Source organism: Rhinatrema bivittatum, chromosome 9 (assembly GCF_901001135.1).
Source record: "Rhinatrema bivittatum chromosome 9, aRhiBiv1.1, whole genome shotgun sequence".
NCBI classification, from domain to species: Eukaryota; Metazoa; Chordata; class Amphibia; order Gymnophiona; family Rhinatrematidae; genus Rhinatrema; species Rhinatrema bivittatum.
Genome location: NC_042623.1, coordinates 212,836,812 through 212,859,735, shown reverse-complemented (window position 1 = coordinate 212,859,735; position 22,924 = coordinate 212,836,812). Strand labels below are relative to the sequence as shown.

The 22,924-nt window shown below is 46.6% G+C and overlaps 1 protein-coding gene across 1 annotated transcript in view; it reads left to right on the top strand.

Annotated features, from left to right (window-relative positions):
• Positions 1-22,924, top strand: part of MINDY4B (MINDY family member 4B) — a 171,113-nt gene that overhangs the window by 59,243 nt on the left and 88,946 nt on the right. Inside the window, exons 8-10 of the mRNA XM_029617353.1 lie at positions 4,868-4,987; positions 8,713-8,807; positions 16,248-16,413. Of these exons, the coding sequence (XP_029473213.1) occupies positions 4,868-4,987; positions 8,713-8,807; positions 16,248-16,413 (381 nt within the window). The remainder of the gene's footprint in view (positions 1-4,867; positions 4,988-8,712; positions 8,808-16,247; positions 16,414-22,924) is intronic.

Below are 22,924 nucleotides of genomic sequence, written 5' to 3'. Positions count from 1 at the left end.
CAAACCCGCTGACAGCCACGGGTTCAGAAACCGGATGCCGGCAAAATTGAGTGTCCGGTTTTCAACCCGCGAGCCGCGGGCCGTTTAAAATTTTTTTTTTAATTTTTGATTATTTTTAACTTTTGGGACCTCCTACTTAATATCGCCATGATATTAATAGCGCGTTTTCGACGCGCTATTACCCCTTACTGAATAAGGGGTAAAGCTAGCGTGTCGAAAACACGCGTCCAAACGTGGGATAACAGTGCGCTCCGCCAGAGCGCACTGTACTGTATTGGTCTGAATGTTAGCAATGACACAACCCATATCTAACTGGAGTGCAGTGTTTGAGTTTAATGGATTAGCATTTAAACTGTTACAATCTGCTCCACAGGGAAACCCCATGACACTTTTCTAATTAATAAAAAGCCTGCAACTCATTATAAAGCATAGGGAGGGTATTTTTATAACCATGTGCATTTGGGTAAAGTCTGTGCGTACCTATTACATGCAGACTTTACTCAGAATTTTCAAAGCAAACTTCTGACCATAAATTGTCTGATTGGCCTGGCACGCGCTGAGAATAACTGGCACCAAGCTACACCTGCTCTTCAGAAGGCGGGATTTGTGCAGGTAATCTCACGCATTTATTTATTTATTTATTTATTTAGGATTTTTTATATACCGACATTCTCGATACAAATATCGAATCAGGTCGGTTTCCATAGAACAAAACAGTCGCGGTTAAAGCGTTACATTAAACAGAGTTTCTGAACATAAGAACATAAATATTAAATATTAAATAGACAACAATAACTCGTCAAAATAACGTGAATAAATGTAGGGAATAGCTAAAAAAGAGGGTAGGCTAAATTGTGATATACAGGTAACAGAGAACAGTGTTGATGGCATAAACATGAGTAATGCATGAGCTAAAGAACTAATGCATCAACAAAGGAGTCTTTCAAAACAAGTGGGCTGTCCAGATAAGGCGTAGTCGGGCCTTGAGGGGATATGGGCGGTCATGGAACTTATAGTGGGACTATTTTGCTCTTTGACCGGTGTCGGAGTGTTCCTGCGATTCTGGATAGGCTTGCCGGAAGAGCCACGTTTTAGGTTTTTCTTAAAAGTTAGATGACATGTCTCTTGGCGTAGATCCGGCTGTAATGAGTTCCAGAGGGTGGGCCCGGCTGTGGAGAGTGCTCGTTTTGTTAGAGAAGTTTTGATCGGGGGAGCATATAAGGAACCTTTGTAATTGTATCTGATAGGTCTTTGTGATGTGTGAGGGCGGAGTTGCGAGTTTAGATTTAGGTGGGCAATGCCCATAATATCCTTGTGGATCATTGATAATGTCTTGAAGTTAATTCTGGCTTTTATAGGAAGCCAGTGAAGGCTGTGAAGAATTGGTGTGATGTGGGCTCTTTTATTAGTGTTGGTGAGTAACCTCGCCGCAGCGTTCTGCACCATCTGTAAGGGTTTTGTAGATAAGACCGGAAGACCTAGCAGTAGAGAGTTGCAGTAGTCTAACTTAGACAGAATTATAGACTGGACTACTAGACGGAAGTCACTGAAGTGGAGGAGTGGTTTCAGATTTTTTAGCACTTGAAGTTTGAAATAACATTCTTTAGTTGTGTTGATAATGAAGGATTTAAGGTTGAATTGATTGTCGAGACGCACCCCTAAGTCTCTGATGGACGGGGAGTGGTTAATAGATAATTTTGCGAATTGTGTTGCGCTTTGGGAGTTGATGAGAGTAAGGTTTTCGCATGCACATCTTCAAATCTGAAAATAGGAGTGGAAATTGCAATTCCACCCCCTCCCCCCAGTTCACAAAATAGTCTGCACAAAATCAGGTTGCACGCACAGAGCCCCAGGCGATTTTATAACACCTTTTTACATGCAGAGAGCCGTGTTTTAAGCATGTAATCAGGCCTGAAATGTATAACATCCCTCTGTGCTTTATGTTACTACAAAATATGCTGTTAATGATCTCTCTTATTACATGAGTGTCACCACACATACCACCAGGAAACCAAGCCGGATGGATACACTGGGGCGCGAAAAATGCTGCTGTGCAGCAAATGATAACTGATCAATTTTAACCGGTTTATCTGAAAATCCACCTTACTGGCTAAAATTTTCAATTGAAAATTCAACCAAATTTAGCTGGTCAAAGTTTGAGCAGTTAGATTTAAACCTGCAATTCATTTGCTTATTCTTAGCTGCTCAACACTGAAAATCAGTGCTAACTGGTTCAGCCATACATGTGCCCCAGTGACACCCCTGGAGATTCCCAGTTCTAACTGTCTAAATTTTATGTAGCTTGTGGATTTAGCTTGTTAAATTTAGCTAGTCAGACAGGGGGCATTGTTAGCCAGTTAAACCTGACCAATTATCTCCCAAAGTTAGCTTGTTAAAGCAATTCAAAACTGACTCCATAGTAACACTCTAGTAAGAGGTTCCAGGGTTGCACTTTACTGGGGAATTTTCAAAACTACTTTTACATACAGTCCTTGCCCAGATTTTCAAAGGGAAAATACAAGCATTTTTTCCCTCTAAAAAATTGCCCCAGGAAAATATATCCCTAGAGACGTGTAGCTACTTTTCTGTGGGTGTTTTATCCATACAGTTAACTCACATAGATTTGAAAATGTAATCTACTTGCGGTACTTCTTTCCCCCAACCTAAACACGTCCCCTAGCCCACCTTCCATTTACCCAGCTAAAAACACATGTATTATTGATCCCCCGTAGGTGCCTTTAACAGGGTGAGGGCTATGCAATTTTCAGACAGCCAATTTACCTGGTCAAATGGCTTCTAAAAATCATTCCCCCCCACCCCCCCCCCATCCCATGCCCAAAATCATATTCACAGGTACAGAATGTAAGGAAGTCTTGATATGATAGGCTGCTTTAGTGAGTCAAACTAATTATTTTATTGTGCAGTAGTTAGGACTGTACCCCAGTCTAGTATACAGCTTGGTCTATAACTAATTTTACAGGAAAGTTCTTTGCACCAAATAATTTCTTTTTTCAAGTTGGTCTAAAAGCAGAAGGGCAATGAGGCAATATGTTTGTATCTATGTTGGCTTTATTGTTTTTATTATCTTTTATGTTTATTTTTATTGGTATAGTATCTTTTTTAGCTGTTTTAATTTATTGTTATATGTATTTTTATGATTGTGAATGTTTATTTGTAAACAGCTTAGAAATGCTGATAGGCAGTATATAAATTTAATAAATAAATAAGTCATAGAAACATAGAAATGAAGGCAGAAAAAGGACCAAATGATCCACCCAATCTGCCCAGTAAGCTTATGCCAGTATCTGCTGCACTATGCAGGTTACCCCCCCATGCTTATCAGTTTACCCAGACCGTAAAAGTCAGAGCCTTTGGATGCTTTTTGAATCCAATTTCCTTTATCTGTTGCTGTGAAAGCAGAGAGCAGTGTTGGAGTTGCATCAAAAGTATCAGGCTTAGGGTCCAATGCAATATTATTCACAGAAAGCAGGTGCTGACTTTTCAGCGCCCGCTTTCTTAACACACGCATGGTGCCCGCAAGGGGGGGGGGGGCGCCATGCAATATGCAAATTAGGGGGTTACCGGCAGTCTGCTGGTTATGAACACCGACGCCGAGTTTATCGGTGTTGATTTTCAATACTGCAGCCGGCCGGTTATGAAAACCGATGCCGAGCATATCGGTGTCGGTCTTCAAAGCGGCTGGCAGAGGTTTTTTTCCTTTTTTTTTTAACTTTTAAAAAGTACAGGAAAGCAGTTTTTTCTGCTTTTCTGTACTTTTTTTCAGTGTGCTCAGCTATTAACGCCTGCCCCAGGTAGGCGTTGAGCGATAAATGTGCGTCTCAGATGCACATTTATTTTTTTGCATATGGAGTGAATGAGTAATAGCCTCATTCACGTGCATTTGCATGTGATGAGCGCTAACTCATTCACTCCGCGTTGGACGCACATTAAATAGGCGCTAATCCCCCTATTGCATTAGGGGGTGCATTAGCACCTATTTAACCTGCATCCGACAGCAGGTTAAACAGTGCACTCGGCTGAGCGCACTGTATTGTATCAGCCCCTTAGTGATTAAGGGGTAGATTTTAAAAAATTGCGCGATCGCCTACTTTTGTTCGCGCACCAGGCGCGTGTAGCCGCATGTATCTTATAAAATCCGGGGTCGGCGTGCGCAAGGGGGTGCACATTTGTGCAACCTGCGCGCGCTGAGCCCAGCGCGCGCTGCCTGTTCCCTCCAAGGCCGCTCCGATTTCGGAGCGGCCTCGGAGGGAACTTTCCTTTGCCCTCCCCCCACCTTCCCCTCCCTTCCCCTACCTAACCCCCCCTTAACTTTGCGCGCGCCGGCCGGCAGCCCCGCTCCGTGTTCCGGTCCCGGGGGCTGGTCCGGAGGCCGCGGCCACGCCCCCGGAACACCCCCAGGCCGAAACCACACCCAAGTCGCCGCCCCCAAAACGCTGCGTCACGCGCGTCGCCGCCCCCAAAACGCCGCGTCACTCCGCCCACGCCCCCGACACGCCCCTTTTAGAAAGCCCCGGGACTTACGCGCGTCCCGGGGCTTTACGCGCGCCAGCGGCCTATGCAAAATAGGTGCGCCGGCGCGCGCAGGGCTTTTAAAATCCGCCCCTAAGGGTAGTAAGCACCACATCAGCTAGTTACCCCATGCTTATCTGTTCCCTAAACTGTAAACTTGGGGCCATTGAGGTTGCTGTCTAATTCAATTCCCCTTTTCTCACTGCCGTTGAAACAGAAAGCAACGATGGAGCTACATTAACAGTATCAAGGCTTAATTGTTAATAACTTTATGCTACTGGAAAACAGAAAAGATTCCCTTTCAGCTCAAAATATTCCTTTTCCTTCTAATCTTAAGCACCTGCGCAAGATACTGTGTGGCAGTACATTCCAAGTCTTCGATTATGAATGGAGAAAATCATATTTTAAATTTCGTGAGCCTTACTCAGACCTCTCGTATGCACTGGAAGTTGGAAAGGTAACTATGTCTATGAACTATGTCAATGTTTTTATTTACTTCTCACATGTACCATTCAGAGGCAAATTGGCCTATCGGGGAATCAGACATCCCCCGGTGGGCCAATCGCACTGGTCATACGGTCTGCTGTGAAGGGCTGCTGCGGAAGAAGGTCTCGGCAGGGCAGTAAGAATAAGAAACGCAACCCGCCGCGGCTGGATAAAGGTCTCGGTGGGGTTGCGATGGAGTTAAACCTGCTGCGGCTGGATGAAGGGCTCAGTGGGGCCACGACGGAGCACAACCTGCCACAGCTCAATGAAGGACTCGGTGGGGCTGCAACGGAGCTTTATCTGCTGCCCGCTGTGGCCCGAAGAGAAAAGCTTACAGGGCTAGAAGAATGACACATCTGGTAGTTGCAAGCCCACCTGAAGCATTAATCTCCTCTCACCTGCCCTCCAGCAGTAAATAAGGTGCAGCGCTGGCATGGCCAAAGCCCAGCAGAAAGAAGGAGGCCTAAAGTATGTGTGTATGAGAGAGAGCATCTGCATGTCTGTGTGTATGAGAGAGCCTGCATGTGTGCATGGATGATGGAGAGTGCCTGTGTGTGCATGAGAAAGGGGAGAACCTGCATGTGTGCATGAGAGACAGAGAGAGCCTGCATAAATGTATGAGATAGAGAGCACTTGCATGTGTACATGAGATAGAGTGCCTGCATTTGCGCATGAGACAGAGTGCCTGCATGTGCATTGAGAGATAGAGAGAGCCTGTGTGTGTGAGCCTGAATGTGTGTATGAGAGACAGAGAGCCTACATATGTATGTGTGAGAGAGAGTGCCTGCATGTTTGAATGAGAGCCTGCATGTATATGATAGAGCGTCTGCATGAGTGTTATGAGATAGGGAGAGCCTGAATATGAGTTTGAGAGACAGAGAGAGCCTACATATGTTTGAGAGTGCACCTGCATGTATGTGTGAGAGAGAACTGCATGTATATGAGAGAGTGAGCGCCTGCATGAGTGTATGAGAGAGTGAGCACCTGTATATATGTATGAGAGAGTGAGCACCTGTATGTGTGTATAAGAGAGAAAATGCCTATGTGTGTGGCCCCACTTCCCCCAAATCCACAATAAATCTGTGGGTGAGTGAGTAAATTATTAGATGTTTGTGGCCTGTTTTGACATGAGGAAATCAGATACCCCATGGGCTGGTTTTGAAAAAAATCCCCAAGGCTGATATTTTCCTTAAATCATAAGAACATAAGAACATAAGAAATTGCCATGCTGGGTCAGACCAGGGGTCCATCAAGCCCAGCATCCTGTTTCCAACAGAGGCCAAACCAGGCCACAAGAACCTGGCAATTATCCAAACACTAAGAAGATCCCATGCTACTGATGAAATTAATAGAAGTGGCTATTCCCTAAGTAAACTTGATTAATAGCCGTTAATGAACTTCTTCTCCAAGAACTTATCCAAACCTTTTTTGAACCCAGCTACACTAACTGCACTAACCACATCCTCTGGCAACAAATTCCAGAGCTTTATTGTGCATTGAGTAAAAAAAAACTTTCTCCGATTAGTTTTAAATGTGCCCCATGCTAACTTCATGGAGTGCCCCCTAGTCTTTCTACTATCTGGAAGAGTAAATAACCGATTCACATCTATCCGTTCTAGACCTCTAATGATTTTAAACACCTCTATCATATCCCCCCTCAGTCGTCTCTTCTCCAAACTGAAAAGTCCTAACCTCTTTAGTCTTTCCTCATAGGGGAGTTGTTCCATTCCCCTTATCTGCCCCTGGTATCAGTTATGATAACTTAGATTTGTGTGTGTGTTGCCCGTGTGCACTCTATTAATTTAACTGCTCCAATCCTACTATTTATTTTCATATGCTCCCTCTATGCAAAATGTACTAGTAGTTTAAACCTATATATACCACCTTGGGTGAAAGTTAACTTTCAAAAAGATGCTTAATAAATCATAATAAATAAATAAATATAATACTTTGTGCATAGATCCCCTCCATTCACTCCCTCCTCAAATGTTTATCAGTAACTTCTTGCACCATTTAGCTGTTCTGTTTAGTCTGCATTAATTCAATATTATCCAGGATAGCAATATAGAGTGGTAAAAGATACCAACTCAATAATCAAACTTCATCAGAGGGGAAGATAAAAACATAAGTAATTTAACTGTCCACAAAACATATCTTGAGGAGTACTGCAACCTGATAATCAAATGCTCAATTTATTCAAGTATATAAGGATTGTAATAAATTTGAATTGCTCAATGTAGAATCCCAAATTAATACCCAGACCTTGACACAAGCAACTCAAAAACAGAAGGTTACGATTTAGAAATAGGTCGACTTCACTACCTGCTGAGGGAACCGCGCACCTGGAAATTCTCTGCCATGATACCAGACTGAGTAATGAAATCCAAACAAGAAGTGCACAAGTGGAGATGAAAAAACTGACCAGCCAGTATGTTATATTTAGGAATCAAGGGTGCTGACTATTGTAATGTAATAATGTATTCTTATCTGTGGACTTCTTAAAGAGAAAGGTCACAAAATGCCCTTCTTGAATAGAAATTAAAATTAAAATATTTATATAGGCAATCTGTGAATCATGTAATAAATAAGAAAACCACAAATGAGAGTCACGAGAATTTAACCAGTCAAAAACTATGAAAAATTGTAAGATTGTAAAATTTACTTTATACCTTTTACTGAGTCTAAGTGTTCTTGTGTCCCTGGCCCTAAGCATGTACTATTATGTACAAGGGGCAGATTTTAAAAGTTACGTGTGTGGCCTATATTTGTGCGTGCTGGGTAGCGCGCACAAATGTACGCCCGATTTTATAACATGCACGCGCAGTCGCGTGCATATTATAAAATCAGGGGTCGAAGTGTGCAAGGGGGTGCACAGTAGTGCACCTTGCATGCGCTGAGCCCTCGGGGAGACCAGCTGGCTTTCACCGTTCCCTCCAAGGTCGCTCCGAAATTTGTTGTGGAAATTACGCCTGCCAGAGGCAGGCATAACTTGCGCGCACTGGCCAAGTGCCGGCGGGCAATCCCCCAGTACAGCAGAAAAGGGCCGCTGTGCCGGAGTCCTCGGCCACGCCTCCCAGACCACCCCGGACCGCCATGCCACTACCCCGGACCGTCTGCCCTGCTCCGTCCTGCCCATTCAGAAAAGCCCCAGGACAAACGTGCGGCCTAGGGCTTTACGTGCACCGCCGGGCCTTTTGAAAATAGGCCTGGTGTGCGTAACCCCTCTACACGCATAAATCCTCCTGGATTTATGCGCGTAGGGCTTTGAAAATCTGCCCCTTAGAAAATATCGTCAATGTAGCAGTGCCAGATCAAAATAAAAGGACAAAGAACAGAACAATATAACCAGTGAGAATCAAAGGCAAATGCATATAAACAAGCAACATTAGGGGCCATGGTGGCCACCACAGCCGTGCTTTTAATTTGTTGGAAAAATTAACCTTTGAAAGTAAAAAAAATGTTTTGTAAGTGCCACATGAGTGAGTTCAACCAAAAATTGAGTGGGAACATAAGAATCAGGAGGTTGTAAGTTGAAAGTAGATTGAACCACGATGATGGCCTCATCCTGAGGAATGTTTGAATACAAAGATTCGATGTCCCTATTGTTGGGAATTTAAATAGCACTGAATGTGATTCTGGCTCAACACATTAGGAGTTTATTACAAAAGTCTTTATTTCTCCCTGACATTTTTCTAGGGTGGAGCAAAAGCTGTTCAAATGTCTGTGCAAGCCCACATCCTCAAATATTTGTTATTCACAAGAAACAAAGATGAAGATAGCTCCATGAAGAGGTGAGGGAAACTTCTTAAGGTACAATAGGAGAGCCAGGCCCTGCCTCCAACGCCAAATGTTCATAGGTGCCAGGGCACCGCCACCATAATGCAGCCTTACAGGCCTGCTGACACATTTCTCTCATATTCCAAACTTTTGCAATTGAAACTCAGCGTGGGGTCGGCGAGCCAGGGCTCATAGGCCCTACAGCACTCCACCTCTTGCACAGGTTTCCATGGTGGGAGTAGGGGTCAGGGCCACTGCTTGCTCACAGGTCCCCCTGCCCACCCCCCCCCCCCCCCCCGGTTAAGTTACAGATATTTTGAAGAGAAGAGTGGCATGGCGGCTCCAGGTGAGGGGGGAATGCTGAGGGAAGAGGCTGATGGGAGGATCTGGATAAGGGTGATCTGGGGGGGAGGGGCATGGACTCACCAATCCTCCAATAATTTCTGGGAGGTGGAACACCCCCTTCTCCCCTCCCTCCAGTTGCCTATGGGAGTCTAAATTTTAAATTTGCCTCTGAGTAAAGCAGTGTTCGTATGCATCCTTGCTGGGGAAAGACAGGTTTATGAAACATCTGGGACAGAGTAAAATCAGTTTTCTTTGGATATGCCAAAACAATGCAAGGAAGCCATCGTGCAAGCACCCCTTGCCCTTTGTATGATAACTGATATAAAACAATAATGAACTCTCTCAGTGTGTTGCTGAGCCACATATATTTCTGTGCCAGGATGGAAGCAGAGTTAAGAAATAACGTTTACATGTGTCCCTTCTTCATGCCAAGGGTCCCAGATAATCCTAGGTCACCAGGGTTAGGCTTAGCCAGCCCTGGTTCTTTCCCATTATCTACAGGAGCTTGCAGTGCTAATTTCCAGGGCCGGAGTTAGGGATGTGGCATCATGTTACAAGAAAGGAAAGCGTACTATGGAGTGACAGACGACAGAGAGAGAAATTCTGAGAATAAAACAATGTTATTATTATTATGCAAATACTTAATTGTACTAAGTACTGTGGAATAGCCTGCTCCAGACCATGAGTAAATCTTTAACTGCCCAAGGAGCAAACAATGGAATTTTCACCCAAGCAGAAATCTTATACTTGCTGGATCAATAGACTTTCTGTGGTGATCTCTGGCTGATCTCTGGCTCAGTGAAAGAGATCTTACTAAGATCCAAATCTTTTGCCCATAAAACAGCATATGTCTTTTACAAAAATAAAGACGCAGGATACTATCCTGACCTTGCGCAAAGGCAAATATGACCAAGAGGGTAGCTCTGTTTCCTTCCCTGTTCTCACCTGCACTGATCACTCTCACTTATCAGTGCACCAGGTGGGCCACCACTGTAGGGAAGCGGGCAGCGACTATTTTGAAGGAGCACCGCAAACCGCAATGGCCCAGAAAGGTGCAGGGGAAAACCTAACCACCGAGAGTGCTAAGTCCGGTGCTGGCACAGGGTGCTGTTGGCTCTACAGCCAGCCCTGCCGATCTCCCGATGAAAAATAAATCTGTTTTACATCACATTACCTGAGCCCACCTAATGGTGGGATCCAGTCCAGAGCACAGAATTAGCTCCCCTTGAATGGGAAACTAAAAGGAATAGATCTAAATCAGTATTCAAATCAAACACGTACTGTGGATCACAAGCGGAAGGGACAGTAACTTTCAAACCGAAGCATGGGTGCACATTGGCGCATTTGTGTCCCCGCACCCAGGGATGCGGACATTTTATAACACGTGCATGTATATGAGTGCATATTATCAGGGCTGGTGCAAGGGGATTAGGCGCCCTAGGCGAGCCTTCTCCCTTGCGCCTCCACCGGTCACGCCGCCACCCCCCAGTCTCGGCCCCAACTCCTACCTAGTTGAATGAGGCTATCAAATAAAATGATTTGATAGCCTCATTCAACTAATTCTATATGGCTATAAGAGTAAAGTCTGGGATATATAGGAAGGGACAGAATGTCAATATAAATCCTGCATCTCCAGTTCTGTAACTCTGTGCATCCACTGAAATTCCCCCAAACAATGGAGCTTGGATGTTTCCCTTACAGCTCATCATACTAAAAGATATTTTCAAATTCTGGTGTCACCTCACAGTAACAGCAGCACAAACACCTTCCACTGCCAGGCATATTGTGAACTAATACAAAACCTCGCAAAAAAGACACTCAAAATCTATACTGTAATCTTATCGTAACATAACAGTAATAACACCAAGGACTCAAACAACAATAACCCTACCTTTGAAAAAGCAAGGGTAAATATTACACTGGGTCCTAGAATACCAATACACCACCTACTGAGGAAACAAACCTGATGATTGCTATAGATCCCTATACAGACACTACATGCTAGCAGAATCTCTCATCATGGTCACACACACAGAGCAGAGACAGACCCTCACCAAATACAGAATACAAAATAAAGGAGCACAAATTAGACAAAAACTGAAATGGAAACCCCAAGAAGTCAGACTCTGTGTATTAACAATGGAAAAACAGATCCACCATTCCTCATAAAACAAATAAAATCAGGAAACATAAAGCATCAGTTATAACAGTAAAACCATACTAATAAAAGAATATTTTAAAACTACTGATAAATAGAATTTCTATTAATTAAAATCATATACTTTTTTTTACAATTTCCCAAACACCAATAAAATATTTCAAAACAGCACATATATCAAATAACACCCAATAATTAAAACTAATAAGGATTTTAAAAAGCCCCTGCTGTCCATAAAAGGGAGTTCTTGATTTCCAGCCACCCTGATATTGTCGAGGATTAGGAGGTTATCCTAATCCTCTACAATCCTCGACAATATCAGGTTATCCTTTCTCTCTCACACTTACATGTCCATTCTCTCTCACACATTCACTCTCGCTGTCACAGACACTGACACACTCTCAGGCTGTAAGACACTCTCTCCCCCTCCACCCCCCCCCCCCACACACACACAAACTCTTATTCCCCTGGATTGTCTCATACACACTCATGCTCTCACTCTCACTGGCTCCCAGTCATTCTCACACACACACACACACACACACACACTGACCCCCAGGCAGGCTCCCATTCATTTTCACACCACTCCCTTCCCATCCCCCAGGCATGCACACATTCATTCTCACACACACAGACCCCTAGGCAGGCACCAATTCATTCTCACACACACACACACACACACACACCACACACAGGCAGGCACCTATTCTCACACATACAAACCCCAGGAAGACACCCATTCATTCTCATACACAGACACACCCTCAGGCAGGCACCCATGCATTCACACAAATACACCCCCAGGCAGAGTCCCATTCATACACATGCAGACACTAAAGGCAGAGACCCCCCTCTCTTTCTTTTGCCAGCAACCTCGGAGCCTTTCTCATTCCTCTGCTGCCACTGTCACTGCTGCCGTGTGGCTATTGGGAAGGCGCTGATTGCTGCCATTGGCATTGAAGCCCATTCTGCTGCCTCCTCTGTGCAGGCCCCGTGGGCTTCCACTTCCTCCATGCTGATCTCATACCTTGTGAGATCCACATAGAGAAAGTGCTACTCTTGCACATTCCCAAAGATTACATGTGCCAATCAGTAAAAAGTAATTTATTTTTTTTTACTTGTGCTGTCTTATCTTAGTTTTCTAATAAGTTAGTCACAGGCTTTTTTTTCCCACCTTCCCTTTCTTATTTTTTTGCCAGTTCCTTTTATATTGTCTTTTTTTTCTATTTCTTTTCTCTCCATCTGTCTTCTTCCCTCAAACACACAGTCAGGTTTTCATTCTCACATGCTTTCTCTCTCTCTTACACACACACACAGGCTCTCACTCTCACATGCTCTCTCTCATACAATCATTCATACACACAGTCTCTCACTGGCACATGCTATCTGACTCTCACACACACAGGCTCTCTCTCACTCCCACATGCTGTCTTGCTCAAGCACAGGCTCTCACTATCACATGCTGTCTCTCTCTCACACACAGAGGCTCTCACATGCTGTCTCTGCAAACATTCAGGTCCTCACGCCCACACACAGTCTCTCAACTCATCTCATACACACACATGCACTCTACAGGCCCTCAGCCTCTCTCTTGCCTCTGGGCCTCCTCTTCTCAGGCCGCCCGCAATGTGGGATCCACGGCAGCCCTGCTACCGGGCCTCATCCTCTTCTCAGCCCACTGCGACTTGGGATTCGTGGAGAACCATAAACGCTGCTCTTCATCTGCATGCGGCTGATGCTCCTCCTCCTTCCTGCCCGTGCGGCTCCGGCAACATTTTTCTTACGGGGCCGCGTGGGCAGGAAGGAGGAGAAGCAACTGCAAGTTTGGATGTGGCCTTTTTCTTCAGGCTGTGGTGAGATGAGCTCACCACTGCCCCACCAGTCTTCCTGCTGTGTGTATCCAGCACACAGCACAGCAGTAGTTCCCTGCTCAGTCACCAGTGGGATGAGGTCCACCAGCGGCCACATGAGCCTCCATGTCGGCCATCAGTGCCCCCCCCATGGCCCTGCGCCCAGGGGCATATGGCTCTCCTGACCTCCCCTCATATTACCACTGCTCGCACCCCCTAATGCTCGGCACCCTAGGCTCAGGCCTAGTTTGCCTAATGCTTCCACCGGCTCTGCATGTTATCAAATAGCCTGGCCATTCACATACTTGCGCCAAATTGTAAGTGGACATGAGCATGGGCACTCAAATCACGCTTCTACCACGTGAGAAGATTTTAAATGGGCTTTGTGCTCATGCCATTGCCAGTTTATAAGTTTGTCCACCTGTTCACCCAGTTAACAGCTAGGGTTCCTTCAAACCACTTCCCCGTTTGATAGCTTAAACTCCCCCCAGTTACCCCCGACCTTTTAAACCCATCAGAAATGGCTCAGTCCTTTTATTTTTTAACTTGCACGTCATCCATAACAGAAGTAAAGTTATGCGGCGGGGGGCCTTGGCACACACCAGAGTACGTAAGTATTTACATGCGCGTCTCTTGGGCAGGCCCTGACACACCCATGCCTTTGCCCAGACCACGCCCACACCCCTCCCCTTTTTGGAAATTTTTTAGATGTGCGTGCAGCGGCATTTTTGCGCATATATGGGCATTTCTTATATTACAGTTGGTGTGCTTGAACCCAACTTCTTCGCACAGCCCCTAATTGATGCATGCACCAGGCTTTTAAAATTCACCTTTTAGTGCTCGCTGGTGAGCAAAGGCATCCACTGAACTAACAGACCCCAGAACACAGTGCTCTGCTCAAAGACAGGAGCACACCATTGCCAGGTTATCTCTCTGTTGCGCCAGAGGTGGACCCTTGGGCTGAGGTGGGGTTGACGCAACCCATAAGAAGAATCCTGCAGGTCCCCACCATCGGCAGGCGGAGTGGGCTGAAGGACGGAGGCCGGCTGGTGCTTCACCAATACCAGCCCTCGTTCCCCATGGGTTGAGCCTTTGGGTACCGGGACCGGCTGGACTTAGGTGGGCCTCCGTATGTTGTAATCGATGAGAGAACTGAGGGGTCAGACCAGAGGCAGCAACAGTGGAATGGAGAAGTCTGTACTGGAAGAGGCGGAGTCCTGGAGACCCGGGCGCCAATAAAACCAAAGTCAGACAGGGGGCGCCCGAGCAAGAACAGGCCGAAGCCTGAATAGGCCAAGTCCAGGATGTAGACTGAAGAGACATTGTAGAGCAAGCTGGATTCAGGGCCGGTGGCAATCAAGAAGCGGTGGCAAGACAAGACTGAGGTCTGGACGAGGAGAGAGCCGGTAACGTAGTCAGGTAATGCAGAGGTCCAGGCTTGGAGAGAGTCAGTAGCGTAGTCAGGCAATGCACAGGTCCGGGCTTGGAGAGTGTCAGTAGCGTAGTCAGGCAATGCAGAGTTCTGTGCTTGGAGAGAGTCAGTAGCGTAGTCAGGCAATGCAGAGGTTCTGTCCGAAAAAGTAAAGCAAGGAAACATTAGGAATCAGGAACGAAGGAGAACAGGAACATGTGAGGATCAGGAACCAGGAACGCAGGAGGATCATCAGGAGGCAACGAGTACACGACCAGCGTGGAGACCTGTTGCAAAGGCAATCATTGGAAGCCGAGCCCGACCTTATGTACCGGAGCTCTGGCGACGTCATCATCCGGGGATGTGGCCAAATTCCCGCTGCGGGCCCTTCGTAAGACTCAGAGATGCGCGCGCATGCCTAGGGAGGGGCGTGGCTCGGATGGCGGCGTCTCTCCGCAGTTCATGCGGAGAGGCTCGATGTGGAGCACAGGAATCTGTAACTGAGGTTGAGGCACCGGGTACGGCCCGAGGACGGAACCGCCGGCCCACCGCCGCCAGGGATGAGGAACCAGGCACTGGATTAGCCAGAGAGGTAACTCTTCTATTAAAGTGCGCCCTCATATGGAAATAGGACTACAAGTCCATGCATGAATTGGGAAAAAAACCGGAGACAAGTCTGGTGTGTTTGCTTATGGCCTGATAGCACTAAAGAGTCTCTTTATGGATGAATGCCTCCTGCCGCATGACAGGGCTTTTATTAACCATCCTTCCAGTCCTCTCAAACATTTCCATATGACTGCTCTCTATTTGTGGGACCAAAAATGCATGCGTTTATTTAAAGAGGGCATGAGTGTTGATGGATATTCTGACAAAAGTTACAAATCTATATAAAAACATCAAATTATATTAATTTTGTTTTAAATGTTTTTTAATGTTTTTCTTTGACAATTTTATTGCACAGCAGTAAAGTCTCGATAGCTGCTTACAAGATCACAGAGACCAATAGGTCACATGTTTAATCCCAGTTAGGAGAGGAAAGGGGTCTGTGTACTAAAGCATGTTAGCGCTAACATGGGTGTTTAATGCAAGTTAATAGTTAGTTTCATTAAACACACAATACTGCAGGGCCCTAATACATGTGGTAACAGCGCTAACACAACCACATTAATTCTAATGCAGGCCCAGGTTAAAAGTAATGCCAGCGAGTATGTTAACAAGTTGATGAGATGCAACTATATACAAATGCACTCATTACACTAGTGTGGGATTTGATAATGCAAGTTATATCCCATGAAATTTATCATGGCTTCATTAGTGCCAAAAAATAAAATAACTATATTTCCAGAGGTGTCATTAACTTTTTTTTGCATTAAGCTTATACTTTAATGTGGGTACTAACATGGGCATGTTAACAACAAGCAGGTAACCACACCCCCACAGGTGCCAACCTATAGAAGGCCACATAGGTAAGTGACATGATTGTCCTCAGCATGTTTGCTCTGCAGGTCTGCTGCCACTATACCAGGAGCAGAAGAGAGGAGAGGGGACCCAAGGAGTAGTGGAGGAGGCCGAGGAGGAGACCATGTAGCCTGGAGGGCATGGGACGGCACAGGGGCAGTGGATCTTTTGTATAGGATGTTAACTTGGCATTGCAACATTTCTCACCTTGTTCTTTATTTCCGCCTTGTAGTTTGTATGAAATAAGCCAAAAAGAACAGGAAAAGGCCCTTTCTGCTGCTTTGACTGATATTCTCTGGACAGCAGGAGAAGGTCAAAAGGCCACAGTCTGTTTGGTCTCCCGTAATTCCCATTTCACTCCAACTGCAGACTACAAAGCAGATAACTTTACAGAGCGAGTAAGTAAAGATCTTTAGCTATCAAAAAGTCACTTATTAAAAATAATTCTGAAACCAAGAAATTTATAATCCTATTAATGCACATATTTATATTACATAGTTATTGACTAGTTCCATTTCTTTCAGGACAGGCTGGTCCAGTCCTGGCTATATTTCCTCTGGGAAATCAAAACTACAGGTCCCTGCATGCCACAGTGTAAAACCAGAACTGGAGCAACCTGTCCTGGAATTCTGGAGCCAATTGATAACTCAGCACATGAGGTGCCAAATAGAGTTCCAACGAGTCTCTTGATGTGCTCGAGTAAGTTGCAATACCTTTTAAAAGGATCACAAAAATGTGATGTGTTAGGAGTAGCCTAATAGTTACAGCAGCAGGTGGGAGGCCAAAGTTCAAATCCTACTGCTGCTCCTTGTGACCTTAGGCAAATCACTTCTCTTTCCATTGCTTCAGGTACAGCCCTCTGGGGACAGGAAAATACTTAACCTGCATGCAATCTGCTTTGAATTGCCTGTGTAACCCTTTTCTTGAAAGTGATATATACAAAAATAATTTATACATTTGGGGCTCTCTCTTTTGCTGGTACCCCAGGGGTGAGTTCTTTCTGTGGGGGGAAGTGTTATGCTGGTGGACCCTTGGACTGAGGGGAAGCTGACGCTACCTGTGGAGAGGAGCCCTACAGGTCCCCACCATTGGTAAGCGAGGCTGGTGGACAGCAGATGCCCAACTGAAGCTTCACCACTACCAGCCCACGTTCCCCTTAGGTTGAGCTCTCGGGTGCCGGGGCCAGCTGGACTTAGGTGGGGCCTCTGCAGCGAAGAAAATCCCAGTGTAGAAATGAAGCTAAAGCTCAGGCCAAGATCCGGAACAGGTGGCGTAGCTCGTGGTCAAGGTCCAGGCAAGGGTGAATGCCGCGAAGAAGAGTGGCAGAGTCGGTGGTGGCTCCCCGCCGTTATCAGGAAGCCCAGGGCTGGCCCAGCCGCAATGATGTGGCGTCGGGTGTGTGAGGCTGGCTGTGGGGCTTTACAGACGGCAAGCATAACAGTATCCCCTCCTCTAAGCCTCCCTCTTGAGAATTTTGGCTTCCTGGGATGGGAGGCGTGGAACTGCTTGATCAGGTTGTTGAATTCGTGGACCCTTGAGCTGGCAGGGACAGATGAAGACTCACCGTGGGAAGGCCCACAGTGGATGTCGAAGCCGGGAGGCGGCACTGAACAGGAGACCAGTGGGATCTTCACCACTGGAAGCCTGAGGTCCCCCCAGGAGGAGCCCATGAGGACCCGAGCCGCTTGGACTTATGTACGGTCTCCTGTGGGCTGGTGAAAGAAGAGGAGTTCCAGAGGATCTAGAAGAGTAGAGTTGAAGCCAGGAGGCCAACTGGAACTTCACCACTGGAAGCCCGCAGTCCCCCCGAGGAGCTTGTGAGGACCCGAGCCGCTTGGACTTAGGAGAGACCTCCTGGAAGAAAGCCGGAGTCAGAAGCCAGTAGTCAGAAGCCGGAGTCGGAGTTGGAAGCCAGTAGTCAGAAGCCGGGGTCGGAAGCCAGTAGACGAAAGCAGCAACTAGTAGCTCTCAACAGAGAATGAACCTTGTTGCAAGGCCAAGTCTAGGCCTTGCTGCAGGGTTTAAATACCCCTGCAGCATCTGACGTCATCCGAGGGCTGTCCTGCTTCTTCCCGCACTGGTCCCTTTAAAAGTCGAGCCCCTGCGCGTGCACACGCGCCTAGGGGGCGGGGCCAAGTGCGTCGGATTGGAGGTGTCTCCCTCGCGCCATGGCAGAGGCCAGGATCGGGCCTAGTCGAGCGGGGAGGCACTTCAGCGGCCGGCCCGAGTTGAGTGGAGGTACCGGGGCACGGCCTGGGACCGTAACACAGGTTCTTATCTAAAATATTGGAGGCAGTATCCCAGGTTTTCTCCTCTGGGCCTTATCTTCCCAGAAGAGGAGATACTCCCATCTCCGGCCTTGTCTTCTCATGTCCAGAACTTCATGTACCTGGTATGTGGTATCATTCTCCGAGGTGATCTCCTGTGGCTGTAGCATCTTCCGAGAGGGCCATGAGGGTACCAGGGGTTTCAAGAGAGAGACATGGAAGGAATTATGTATCTTTAGAGAGGAGGTTAGGCAGAGTTGGTATATTACTGGCCCCAGTTGATATAGCACCATAAGTGGCCCAATGTACCGATGAGCGAGCCTCATCGAAGGAACTCTGAGTTAGATATGACTGGTGCTGAGCCATACTTTCTCTCCTTGTTTGAACTGTGACTCAGGTTTGCGGTGGAGGTCAACGAATTTTTTGGCCTTTAGGCCTGTTTTTGCAGCATCTGCTGCGTATGGCTCCAGAGTTTTTTCAGCTCTTCCGCTTCATTTGAGCTGCAGGTGAGGAAACTATCAGAGGAAGTGGTAGAGAAAGTAGTGGTTGCTTGCCAAAAAACGATTTGAAATGGAGAGGCACCCATGGCAATGCAAGTATGAGAATTATGGGAAAACTCTGTCCAAGGGAGCAGAGCCACCCATTCATCTTGTCTGGTATTGACAAAAGCCCAGAGAAATTTTTAGTATCCGATTTGTACATTCGGACTGACCATTAGCTTGTGGATGATATGCTGTGGTGAAATCCAGTGTAATGTTTTACATAGGGACTGCCAATATCTTGCAGTGAACTGGGTATCACGATCAGAAATTATGTTTTTGGGGAGTCCGTAGAGACAAAACACGTGCTGAAGGAAAAGTTGTGCTAACTGTGGAGCCATAGGAAGACCAGGCAATGGTGTGAAGTGTGCCATCTTTGAGAAATGGTCAACTACCACCCAGATGACCGTATTGCCGTTTGAGAGAGATAAATCCATGACGGCCCCCATTCCTTCAGCTGAGGCATCCACTTCCATAATGAAAAGATGCTGTGGGTTTGAGTGATTAAGACAGGGTTCCTGGAGGAAAGCAGCCTTTAACTCTTGGAGGGCTGTCACAGCCGTAGGTGGCCACAGTTTGGCATTGGCCCCCTTGCTGGTTAGGGCCATGAGCGGAGCTGAGAGTAGTTGTTAATAAAGCTGCAATAATAATTGGCAAAGCCCAGGAACCTCTCTAGGGCTCGCAATCCACAAGGCTGAGACCAATCTTGTATGCACTTGAGCTTTTTGGGGTCCATGTGAAATCTTCATCTGGAGACTATGTATCCCAGAAACAGAAGGCTTTCTTTTTTGAATAGGCACTTCTTGAGTTTGGCATAGAGCCGATTCTCATGGAGATACTGGAGAACTCAAGTGATGTCTTGGCGATGAGTAGCCAGATTCTTCGAGAAGACCATGATGCTGTCTAAGTATACAACTACACACTCATAGAGGAGGACTCTGAATATCTCGTTCATCCTGTTTTGAAACACGGCTTGTGCGTTGCAGAATCCAAATGGTATGACCAAGTTTTCGTAATGGCCGGCTCTGGTATTAAAATCCATTTTCCACTTGTCTCCGTGTCGAATGTGGATTAAGTTGTATGCCCCCCAGAGGTCCAATTTGGAAAAAATCTTGGCTCCTTGTAGTCAGTCAAATAGTTCCAAGATCAGAGGCAAGGGGTAACGGTCCTTTCGGGTGATGACGTTCAGACCTTGATAATCTATACATGGGCAAAGGGTCCCATCCTTCTTTGCCACAAAGAAAAAGCCAGCGCCTTCAGATGAAGTAGAGCGATGGATGAATCATTTATCCAAGTTCTCTTTTATATACTTGGACATGGCCTTTGTCTCCGGTAGGAACAAGGGGTAAACCCTTCCCCAAGGAAGCTTGGCACTGGGCAGCAGATAGATGATGCAATTGAACTCCCTGTGAGGAGGTAAGATGTCAGCTTTATTTTTAGAAAATACATCAGCATATTGTGCATATTGCAGAGGAAGCACAGGTGGAACTTTGGTAGTGGTGAGACATAGCTAGGTCATTACCTTCTCTAAGCAGGTTGAATGTGTTAGGATTCATGGCCTACTCAGGCTTCGGCCTGTTCTTGCATGGGCACTCCCTGTCTGACTTTGGTGGATCCATAAAGTCTGACTTTGGTGGATCCATAAAGTCAAGAGGCCGCCAATGAAGAGTGGGTGACTCGCCAGAATGATGGCTACTGCCTGGAGACAATACCCTTATTCAATAAACATACACATGGTTACTGTGACTCCAACATCACTCTAAGCTTCAACAGCAAGAGGAAATGTGGAAAAAAGGATTTGCACTCACAAAGACGGGAGTAGCTGGCTTGTTACGGCGGTTACTACCCCAAACCAAATATCCAAATTACTACCTCCACCTTCCTCTATTCCTGATGCCTTTCAACTAGCTTGATCACTCCATTCTTATACTTCACTTCAATGCATATCCAGCATAGTTCTCTGCTTCAACAGCAGGGGAAAAGAAAAACTGTTACTTCACACATCCAGCAGAGCTCTCTGCTTAAACGGCAGGGGAGAAGAAAAAAGGATTCACACTCACAAAGCGGGGAGTAGCTGGCTTGTTACGGCGGTTACTACCCCAAACCAAATGTGCCTGATACTTCACTTTCAATGCATATCCAGCATTGCTCTCTGCTTCAACGGCAGGGGAGAAGAAAAAAACTGATACCTCACGCATATCCAGCATAGCTCCCTGCTTCAACGGCAGGGGAGAAGATAAACAACCAATAAGGGCTGTATAACATAATCTGGGTAAAAACAAATAAGCATGGGTGTAGCTTGCTTATTGCGGCGGTTAATACCCCTACTACCTCTAACTACTCAAGCTAGATATTTCACTTGGATGCAGCTCCATCACCGCTCTCTACATTAATGGTGGGGGTGGAAGGGAATTAGAACCAAGAGCTAAGAGAAACAGATAAGTATGAGAAAAGAAATGAGGGAAGCTTGCTGGGCAGACTGGATGGGCCATTTGGTCTTCTTCTGCCGTCATTTCTATGTTTCTATGTTTCTATATTGGCACCTGGGTCTCCACCTCGTTCAGTACAGACTGTTACCCTCTCCTGTTGCTGCCTCTGGGCTGACCTCGATCCTTCCATCGACGACAACTGATGGAGGCCCACCTAAGTCCAGCCGGCCCCAGTAACCAAAGGCTCAATCCGCGGGGAACAAGGGCTGGTATTGGTGAAGTGCCAGCAGGCCTCCGTCCATCAGCCCTCTCTGCATGCCGACGGTGGGGACCCATAGGATCCCTCCTACGGGTTGCGTCAACCCCACCTTGGCCCAAGGATCCACCTCCGGAGCAACAGGTTGCAAAGGCCATGGACTCGGTGGAGCCGCGTGCCCTCCAGGCTATTCCTGGCCTGGCCTCAAAGGTACAAGAACAGCAACAGTTTCTCGAGGCTCTGGTCTCCTCTCTTGAGTGTCTACATGTTCAGATTGATGGAATTTCCAGCAACCCAGTTCCAGCATCGACTTCCTCTCACCAGCAGCCATCTCCTTCCACTCCTAGAGCCTTATTGGCCCTTCCACCTCTACCTCGTTTCAATGGTGACTCCAAGCTCTGCAGAGGGTGTATTAACCAATGCTATATGCAGTTTGCTCTGCAGCCCTCCATCTTTCAAGATGAATTATCGAAAGTCACCTTTATTTTGTCTTGCCTAGGGGATAAGGCGCTGGCTTGGGCTTCTCCCTTGTGGGAGCAATCAGACTCTCTCCTACAGGAACTGTCTTGGTTCATGGCCATGTTCTGGTGAACCTTTGATGATCCTGGGCGGCATGCCGTGGCAAGCACTAATTTGCTGCACCTTCGACATGGCCAAAGAAGCCTATTCAACTATACCATTGAATTCTGAACCTTAGCTTCAGAACTCTCTTGGCAGGAGGACTGCCTGCAAGCTATCTTCTTGGATGGACTCTCCCCGCAACTGAAGGATGAATGGCTGCATGAGAGCTCCACTCCTCTCTCAAGGATTTTATCAATTTAACAGGCTGAATTGATCATCGTCTCCAAGAGCGTCACTGGGAGAATCGGATACCCAAGAAGCCCTCTCGGGTTCATTCCCACTTGCCACCAGCTACCAACCCTACCACCGGTAGGACCATTATTGTGGCCAAAACAGATGAACCCATGCAGTTGGACTGTGGGTGGCTGTCCCCGGAAAAGCGCCTTTGATGGAGACAAACTGGCCTGTGTTTGTATTGCGGAGCACCTGGCCATCACCTGCAGACCTGCCCAGACCGTCCAGGAAACTTCCCAGCCTAAGTTCAGTTGGGATCCTGAACTTGGGCGCAACGTCTCCGGCCCCTCAGTTATCTGTGCCTGTCACCTTAATATGGGACTCCCGGTCCTTTCCAGTTCTTGCTTTGGTAGATTCCGGAGCAGGCAGCAATTTTATCCTCAAGGATCTAGTTCAAACTCCTAGGTATAAATACCCATCCTTTAGAGACTTCCTTGTGCATTGCTTCAATCTATGGAGAACCGTTACCTGGTCGAATTTCCTTGTCTACAGAGCCAGTTCAACTTCTTACTGGTGCCCTTCAATCTGAGGAAATCGAACTATTGATACTAGAGAAATCCTTT